General features: G+C 60.7%; 1 protein-coding gene across 1 annotated transcript; it reads left to right on the forward strand.

Moving 5' to 3' along the window:
- The first annotated feature begins 4,939 nt into the window (after positions 1-4,939).
- LOC119114056 (uncharacterized) lies at positions 4,940-7,444 on the forward strand. The gene is made up of 5 exons (XM_037238284.1): positions 4,940-4,972; positions 5,433-5,649; positions 5,894-6,047; positions 6,825-6,876; positions 7,414-7,444. Exons 2-5 carry the CDS (start codon positions 5,485-5,487, stop codon positions 7,442-7,444), a joined length of 402 nt encoding a protein of 133 aa, XP_037094179.1. The 5' UTR covers positions 4,940-4,972; positions 5,433-5,484.
- Positions 7,445-9,807: the final 2,363 nt, after the last annotated feature.

A 9,807-nucleotide genomic window follows, 5' to 3' on the forward strand; every position in this document is an offset into this window, starting at 1 on the left:
CACGTTTGACTGCATAGGGTCTTGCGTTTTCCGTATGAATAACAAGGAACAATTGTGGGCGTGCGCCAGGGTAAGGTGGCGTGCTTCTGTCAAATCTTGGGGACATTTTCTTTCTCGGACTGCCGTGGTACAGTTCCACTGGACTTTGCGCCCTTGCTAACTTTGTTTGAGAGCCACTGAAATCAGCTGATACAGTGTAAACAAGTCGCTGGCGCAGTGGTGCGCAAGGATCGTCGTTCCATGGATGTGCTGGAATGAGCGGGTGCTACGAAGCCTGGAAAGGGCGCGACGTTTGGATGGGTCGTGCTGGAACTAGACGAGCCGGCTGATTGTTTTATCGGTTCAAGGCTGGTGAGTTTTGTTGGTAGGTGAACAAATGACTGTGATGCGTTCCCAAGCATGCCCGTCACTGTCGCCGACCCGCATGTTGTGCGCTGTTTCATCTGTGATGTGGAAAAGTTCTAGCGGTGGATTTAGGAAAGTGCGGAATTTTTGCAGTTTGGCCTAGACAGACATGATAATAAGAGGATGTCAAAGATTTCCTGTTTTTCTTCTCTAGCTCAAACTGTGTTTGTATTGTGCGCTTTACCTTGTCTCCTCATCAAAATACGTTTTGATGTTGAAAACAGGTCTGACTGATATGCATGAAATTCACACACTGTGGCATCTTTCCTGCCATACCAATAGCATTGGAAAACCTGTCGTTCCATTTTTTTCTCAAGCCTTATGATCATGGTTCTTGGGGTGTTGACCTTGGTTTTGTAACTGGTGAGAATGACCACCATTGTGAAGATGCTTGGATAGCTGAATATTGCATTTTGTGTAATGGTATATAGCACTCAGAAAATAAGTGGTAAGACTACACCCTACTGAAAAAGACAATGGAATGAAATGCCACTCATGAAATTTCATGAGGCAAGTTGGGAAATAGATGGGGCTGAAATGAAGAACTAGTCAGATCTCTTATCCCAGAAAAATTAATGCTTAAAGACAGCATAAACTTAGCTTTTTGAATGTTTATGGCATGTAACAAAATTTAAGCTATACTAAGGACTACTTCTGATTGCAAAGTTCTATCAGCTTAAGTCATGGAATACTAAATTTGGACACCAGTTCCACCACCACACCAGGCATCATTTACTTGGGCTGTAGATGTATTGTGCTTTATAGAGACCACTCTCCCAGACTGCCAACAAATTTTGGCATGAACAAATGTGAAAGTACTGCAAAAAAGCGGCTCCCATTTTTTCCCCAATTCCCCAGAAAGCTCCAAAAACTTTCCGCTTGCACTGCTGTGGCCTGGCTACCACCCTAAATCACATTTCCTGTGACTGCATCCTGTAGATGACATACTATGCTGCCATGTTGCTATTCACCAGTCACTGGATATGTTTTTGCTTCCAGTACCTGCTGCTGCTCACCACCACCATCACCACTCACCAGCATCACTACTGTCTCCACCATGCACTTCCGTCGCGCCGAGCGTCTGGTGACGGCCTTCCTCTGCCTGAGCGGCGCTGCTGAGAGCTGCGCGCTGCCCTTCCTCTGCCTGCACCTCACACAGCTGGGCGTGACGCCGCTGCAGGCCGGGCTGGCCGTCGCCACGCTGCTGATGCTGCGCGGCGTCGGCGGCGCGCTCTGGTGGCGCGCGCTGCACGCCGAGCCGCGGCCGCGCCGCCGCCGCCTGGCGGCCGCCGCCGGCGCGCTGGTCACGGCGGCGGTGCTGTGCGCGCTGGCGGCGCTGCCGCCGCGCGCCGGCTGCGGCTCCCCCGCGTCGCCGCCGCTGCTGCCGGCCGGCACCGGGGTGCAGGAGCTGGGACAGTGGACGACGGAGGGAGGCGGAAGTCGGCATGGGGTGACGGCGGTGAGTGGGGGTGGTGCGGAAGTCGTGCCGGTACGACCTGGTCAGACGGGTCAGGACAAGCGACCGGGAGAAAGCGAGCGAATACGGCCGGCGTCCAGCGAGAGTGGCGAACATAAACGACCAGTGCACAGCGAGACCAGCGAACATGAACGACCGGTGCACAGCGAGACCAGCGAACATAAACGACCGGTGCACGGCGAGACCAGCGAACATGAACGACCGGTGCACAGCGAGACCAGCGAACATAAACAACCGGTGTCTAGTGATACCGGAAGCCTCAGCCGACCAGGACACACCGAAGCGAAAGACCAAGGCCCACCGCTAACCAGCGAGAGCAGTGACCACGGGGGTCTACCGGCGAGTGAAAGCAACGAACATGGCCGACCAGCAGCGACTGGAAACATTGATCACGTTGGACCAGGTGATGGGGAGATGACCCATCACATCCAGCCAGTGGTCACTGCAGCCATCGATGGGTCGGGGTCTGCGCCGAGCTCCACGGCGGAGCCAGTGGGGTCCGCACCGCCGGTCCCGGTCGGCGGCACGCGGAACCCGGGTCCCGCATCGGCCGGCGCCGGTCCCACCGGGCCCCCGGACCGGCTGCCGTATCGGCCCCGGCCGAACCAGAAGCCGAAGGAGAGGCCGGGCCAAAAACCGGGGCAGAGACCGGAGCAGAAACCGGGGCAGAGGCCGGACCAGAGGCCAAACACGGAGACGGCCGGTGTCGAGGGCAAGGCGCCGGCCGGCGGCGGCGGTCTCTCCGGGCAGACCTCTGTCGGGGGAGAATCATTCGCGGTCACCGGCCTGCCAGGGCCGGACATCGCCCACGGATCGCCGGAGGGCTCGGGTCTCGAGGCGACCGCTGGCGGCCCTCAAACCGCCGGCGCCCAGCCGCCGCCGACAAGCGGTCATCTTGCTGCCGGCTCGTCCGAGGCGAACCTGCGGCCGCCTGAGTTTTCGGGCGAGGCTCCAGATGGCGCGGCGGTCGGCGGGGCGTGGCCGCATCATGAGGTCGTGACCGACGCTGCCGGACCTCCTGCGGTCGTCACATCGCAGACGGCTGTGGAACATGTGCCTCACTCCAGTGAAGAGGCGTCCGGGTCAGCCGCCACTGCTGAGTCATCAGACCCGCTCCTCGGCTGGGGCTGGCCCGGCGCCCACCACGTGGCGCGTCCGGTGGCTCCTCATCAGGCGTCTGGCGCCGCAGCTGGCTCGGAGGAGGCGACCAGTGCGCTCACGCCGCCCGTCGCGTCGCCGCGGCCCCGGCCCGCTGCCGCCGGCGGTGGGCGGCCTCACCACCGCCTCCGGCCTCACCAGGGGGCGCAGGGTGCGGCGGGGGCGCTCCCCGCTGTGAGTGGGCAGGGCGGTCAGGCGACGCCGCCGCACCGACAGGCGGCTGGTGGCCTCAGCCACGCGAGTATTACTCAGCAACAATCTAGTCATGCGAACCAAAACTCTCGCCAACGCGGTAAGGGACAAGAAGTGGAAGCGTCTAGTCATCGCCGTCCTGGCCAGGTCGAGCCCGTGCTCGCGGGGGCCGGGGCGGAGCAGGGTCGCCCCGGCCACCCACTCCCCCACCGTCCCAGCAGCGGTGCCTCCCACCCGCACGGCCGCCGGCCGGCCGCCAGCGGCGCCGCAAAGCCGCCGCCGGACTTGGTCCTGCCCGGCGGCGGGCGGCCGGCGGCGGGCGACGGCCGGCTGTGCGTGCCCGCCTCGGAGCTCGAGGTGCCCTGGGACCCGCTCAAGTACCCGGGCGGCGTGGTAGTGTGCGGCACAGCCGCGGGCGGCCCGCCGTCATCGCCGCTCCGCGGGCCGCCGGTCCGGAGGCCGCTGCCGCCGAAGGGCGTGTCACGGGGCCGGAAGCCGGCGTTGGCGGTTCGACAGCGGCCACGTGGTCCGGGCGGGCCGCGCGGCCCGCCGGGTGCCGTCGGGTCACGTGGTCGGCTGAGGCTGGTGGACCCGAGCGGCTGGTCCCTAAGGGAAGAGCCGCAGCCGGATGCGTTGGCGGCGGTGGACCGAGAGCGCTTCCTCACCGCTATCCCGGCTTTCGAGGAGGAGGCGGTCCTCAATCGGGCGCCCGGCTCGAGGCCGAGCTCCGGCCACGTCTCCCGCCATCGCTCGCGCGTCGCGAGCGCGCCAGTGCCGGAGGAGGCGACGGTGACTGACCAGCCGCGCGGCTGGAGCCTGTCGGCGGCGCTGCGGGCGTCTGGAAAAGCTGTCGCCGACGCTGAACCGGCTGCTGTCGGCGCCGACTGGTGGGCCGCCGGCTCACCGCGCGTCACCGGTGCGGCGGCGGGGCGTGGCGCGGCGCCGGGCTCGCGGCCGCAGGCGCGCGGCGTCCGCCGCCCACCGCCGGCGGAGGAGGGGCAGGAGGGTCAGGCGGAGTGTGACTGCGTTGGAGATGAACCGTGACGTACCACGACGGCGCGTCATTGCCACGGGCAGCAGTATGCGTGACGGTACGGACTCTGCCCCGAGTGAAGCAAGCCACCTGCGCGCTCTTGATGCAGCTGCCAGAGGCGGAGGAGTCGTGAACCTGAGATTGCCCTCTCCGGCGCGGAACGGCTCCCGGTCGGCGCGACACGAGCCGCGCCGGCACGCCGGCCGGGCTCCGCCGCCGCCTGACGTCGCCGCGCCCAAGTCGGAGCCGGTCGCGCTGGACGCCGCAACCCCGCCCCGTGACGTCATCACGTCCCAGGCGGCGGGGAGTCCCACCCGGGAGCGCCGCGAGCCGGCGGAGGCGCCGGGCGCGCTGCTGCCGCCCGACCTGCTCTTCCTCGTCAGCCTGGGCCTGCTGTCGGTGTGGGCGTTGGTCGGCGCGCCGCACCGCCGCCTGGTGGCGCGCTGCTGGCGGCGGTCGCTCGACGAGGCTGAGCACCTGGAGCGCGCAGGGCGGCCGGCGCCGGCCGCAGAGGCGACGTCGGCGCTGCTGCTGGCGGCCGCCGCCGCCGCGCTGCCCGACTGCGCCGTCGACCGCGGCCTGCTGGCGCCGCTGCTGGTGCTGGGCGCGGCGCTGGCGCTGGCCGCCGCCGCGCTGCTGCCCTGGCTGCCGCTGGCCGGCGGGAAGACGGCGCCGCGCCGGCCCGGCGCTGCTCTCCGCTCGCTCCGGTCAGTTCTGCCTGGGAGGGAATCGACGTCCGCGTGGAAGGTCGACGATCAGTGACTGATGATTCGCATGTGATAGCCGTTCATGTATACTCCCCAACGTTCAACAATGACTTCGGTTCGGAGTTACGTGGTTGTCGCCAGGACAAATATCATCTACTCTCAGCGATTAAGGGCTCAAGGATAAGCCGTGCCCTGGCGTGTGTGCTGTTGCTGCAACGCGGCACGCGTGGGCCAGCAAAATATTCGTCGCTATCCGCCTTGCAACGTGTGCGACCGCCCATCACCACTTTCAAGACACTCCGTCCCAGTCCAAAGGCATCTCTGTGCTGTTCACCAGCGTCGTGCACCCCGTCCCCAGCTCGTGTCGCACCTCTGTGCTGTTCACCAGCACTGTGCACCCCGTCCCCAGCTCGTGCCCCAGCTCTGTCCTGTTCATCAGCACTGTGTACCCCGTCCCCAGCTCGTGCCGCAGCTCTGTGCTGTTCACCAGCGCCGTGTTTAGCATCGGCCTGATGACGTCAGCCGAGTTCAACTTCGTGCTGCCGTACGCCGCCGCCGGGCGGCCGCAGCCGACGTTTGTGCTTGTGCTGGCGGCCGCCGTGGCGCTAGCGTCGCGGTTGCCCGTGCGCGCCTTGCACCGGCCGCTGATGATCCGGCTCGGCTTCGTCGGCACCGTGGTGAGGACTCGTCGGCTGGACCGATCGTGCTTCGGAGCACGTGTGCGTGTATGTGTGCATGCGCGTTGGGACATTGAACAGTTCGTAATTGTTGTTCTTGGCAGAGTTAGGTATGGTCTGATTATATGCCTGGAAGATCTGAATATCGCTTTTTCGGTAGGTTGGACAGTTGTGGAAGTTGCGTCGGTTTTATACAACCCGCGTCCCCGCGCGCACTTGTGATATCATCTATCGGCCGCCGCAGGTACTGGCGTTCTCAGCGCTGACCGTCAGATGTCTCTGTTACCTGGGCCTGCCGGCCGCCTGGGGGCTGCTTCCGGCCCAGCCGTTGGTGGGGCTGACCGAGACCCTGCTGTGGTGCGCCGTCCACGTGTTCGTCGATAAGACGGCCCACCACGGTGAGCTGGCTTTCGATATTGTAGTATGGCCCCTACAGTCCTACAGATGCCTGTAGGACATGACGGCCTCGGCTGGGTGGGGGAGCGGTTGGTGCTGGTGTGTGGAAGGCGCGCACTGGCGGCCGGCCGCCAGAGGGTTAGGGTCGGGTCCTGGGCTCGGCTGGGCTTGTGGGCCGGTAAGGGGGGGGGGGGTCATCCTGTGGGGAGAGGTGTTTGTAGAAGGGGACTACGGGGTCTACTCTCTCGTGGTGCTGGAGTGTTGTGTGATGACCCTAACTTGGCTATGTAGCAGCAGGGCAGGAGTAGGTTTTGCTCTTGGTGATACACTTTGGCTCAGCTGGTGGTGCACTTTTGTTCAGTGACCTTGACGTGAGCCCGTGACCTCTGGTCAGTAGCTGGCCCTGCTATCTGCTGTTATATTGACCGGTGATCCTGGCCTGACTGAAGGTCAGAAGCAATTTGCGAACCTGCCAGACAGTTGAGCTGCACCCCTGACCTGACCCCGTGACCCCAGGTTAGGAGCAGGTCAAGCTCTGGTAAGCGTGCTGTTGACTGGTGACCCTTACATGTTGACCCTAGGTCAGTAGCAGGTCACGCTCTAGTAAGCGTGCTGCTGACCGGTGACCCCAGACCCCGTGATCCGAGGTCAGGAGCGGGTCACGCTCTGGTAATAGTGATACTGACTGGTAACGGGTGACCCGGTGACCCTAGGTCAGGAGCGGGCCACCCTCTAGTGATCATGCCGCTGACCGGTGACCTCTGACCCGGTGACCCCAGGTCAGGAGCGGGCCACACTCCGGGTGCTGGACGGCCTGTACACGGCCGGGCGGTGCGTAGGCGTGCTGGTGGCCGGCGCCGCCTTCTCCCTGGTCGGGGCTGTGGCCACCTTCGCCGGCCTGGCCACGCTCAGCTCGGCGGCCGCCCTCGGCTACTACGTCATCGCCAGGTCAGTCCGTAGCCTGGTCCGGTCTGGTCTGGTCTGGTCTGGTCTGGTCCAGTCCGGTCGGGTTGCTCGGGTGGGGTCAGGTGCATCACTTCAGGTGTGTTTAGTTCACGCTGGATCATCGGGCCCCAGTCACGATGTGCTACAGTGATTTAGTCTTCAGTGGTAGGGTAAACGCTGGCAGGTGCCAAGGTGGGCGCTAAAACCGACGGGCATTTAGCTTTCTTGGCGACGTTGAAGAACTTCAGCTGAGACGAGCTGGCACCAGGCCCCCAGTTTATAAGTGTCATCTTGACACACGACACACTTCCACTCCGCTGTTTTTTGTCCCCATGCCCCTCTCCTCGGGCTGCTCCGGGCCGGCGCCGGTAAGGGCCACCGGTGAGCTGGCTGCGCCGTGCCCCCGCGCCCGTGGCGCTCCAGCACGCTCCCGATGACGTCAGCATGTCAGTGACGTCACCAGTAGCGGTGCGAGGCCGAATCCATCGCGAGCAGATGGGCGGGGGTGGAGGGGTGGTGCCGGCCGCGTGCCGTCGTGCGTGAGACCGGGCCGTTGAAGTGGTGCGTGTGGGAGAGGGTAAGGGGGAGGGGGAACGGCTTCTTTGCTCGGCCGGCCCGCTGGGTGCGTGGGCCGCGGAGTTCCGCTGCTGGAGCGGGCGCCGCTGCGTCCCGCGAACGTGGGATGGCCGTACGGTCGGGAGCCCGACTGGACCTCGGCACACCGAAGTTGCGATGAAGACGTGCGTGCGCACGAAAGAAAGAAGGCAAGAGGAGAGGTGTGTGTGTGTGTGCGTGGTCATATCGTGCGTGAGCTGGAATGCTGCTCTGTCGTGTATGGACTGTGTGTACGTGTTTCTGATTGCCTAAATAAAGCTATCTAAAAATATCTTTAAAAAGTTATGCCGATGGGCTCCCCACGGATGATGTTTACTGCGATTCACTAACTTGGGTACTGTGCGTCCTGTACTTCGTACGCGACCTTCATGCGACCTTCATGCATTGACTTCGAATCTTCGCGCGATATCCGTCGTCACTGGCTTTGATTTTACCCAATTGAGTTTGTATGAGGCCATATCCGCGCGAACATCTTAAGAGATGGGGTGTACAGCGTAACGTTGTGCGTGGGTGTAATGACAAACATGCTGTCAGTGATGTGCCACACGCACTTCACCTTTTGGGATCTCGTGCTTAACAAAGCGCAGTAAGGAAAGGTGTTTTTCCCCGCGGGCGTAACCAGGTTGCCTGGGGGGTAGAGTATCGCCAAAAACGCGCACAGATTTTTAGATGGGCTTTCAGAATAAGTTGCTGATGGCGGTACCAAGCGTCTTCGTATTAACAAAGAGGAAACACACCAAACGCGCACACAGTAACGTTGGATTCCCCGCGGTGCCCGCCCTTCCTGCCAGGGTGAGAGGCAGGCGACGCCATACAGCCTCAGGAACTGAGTGCGTCGTAAAGCTCCAATGACGCACGCGCACACAATAACAGGACCAGTGATGCGCACAGTGCGACACGATCATGCAGGATCAGTGCGTGCTGTGCATGCATCATGTGCATGCAAGTGAGCAGCGATACTTTTAATAACATTAACTTATTATATAGCTTGACTATTATACTATTACTATTACTATATATATATATATATATATATATATATATATATATATATATATATATATATGTATATAGCTGTATAAGTGTTGTAAAAATTTAACTTATTATTACTTTAACAACAGTCATGTGATTCTCCGCCTTTGCACAAGAGTCTCCGTTTACTTAATGTCGGGGAAGTGGGCCATTCGTTCTAACGCCCTGCTTCTCATAGAAATGAACAATCTCGTCCAACTCATCCGCATCCGTTCGTTTCTCACGGCAACCCTATCGTGAAGCTATCGTTGATCCGCGCCTAGAAGTTATCGCTGCTGGCGAAGTGTTTGCCGTTCGGCTATTTGAACGTTTGATCAGGTGCTTTGTGCGGTTGGAAATCATTATGCAGGCGCGCTGTTGTTGGAGAAGGGCTTAAGTGTTAGCAGCAGCGCGACACCTGTGGTCTAGTGAAAGATGCATTCCCTTCATTAATTGTGCATATATTTCAAAACAACCTTGTCATAGAGAGGATGTCATAGAAATGTCCGTGTCAGGTCAGGTCGCAGACCCCGGTTGATTCTCGCGTTGCCTCCGCTGTCGGCTGATTGACACATCAGGCGAAGATGTCTACTCCTAACGCTCCGCATTAGGGATGGAAACGTCAATTGACACGAATCGAATCAAGCAGCTGGAATAAGTTCATTTGGGCCGGCGATTTGTGAAGTGGGCTGTAAGTGACTGATGACGTCAGGGGCGCCAGTGTGGTGTCTCCGATGTCGCAGGCTTGGGAAGGAGTGATATCATCGGCGTTTTCTCTAAGTGTCTAAGTCAGTCGGCGATAAAGTCGCTTTACCGGTCCGATAATAGTTTTTTATCCGTGAATTAACTGGCTTTGATATCGTGGGTGACTTGGCGCTTGGTCGTGTCATCCCAAACTAGATGATTTATGACACTGTGGGCTGGCAGCACGCGTTTTGCTCTGCGATTTAAAGCCCTCAAATGGAAGCACGTTTGAGTGTCAGGCACATCGCTTCATCTCCCTTGAGTTGTAGAATCAAACGTCAGAATTTGACCCCTATGCACCGCACGTGCACCGGCGGTCCCCGATTTTGCGCTCACCACGTGGTGTGCTGACGGTATGACCTATGACCTATGACCTTGACCTTGACCTTGACCCAGTTCTCTCGCTGGATTGGTCGTCTGCGTTACGCGGTTTGAGGTGTGCATGTG

The sequence above is a fragment of the Pollicipes pollicipes genome, unplaced genomic scaffold, assembly GCF_011947565.3.
Source record: "Pollicipes pollicipes isolate AB1234 unplaced genomic scaffold, Ppol_2.1 Scaffold_7262;HRSCAF=8765_pilon_pilon_pilon, whole genome shotgun sequence".
Classification (NCBI taxonomy): Eukaryota; Metazoa; Arthropoda; class Thecostraca; order Pollicipedomorpha; family Pollicipedidae; genus Pollicipes; species Pollicipes pollicipes.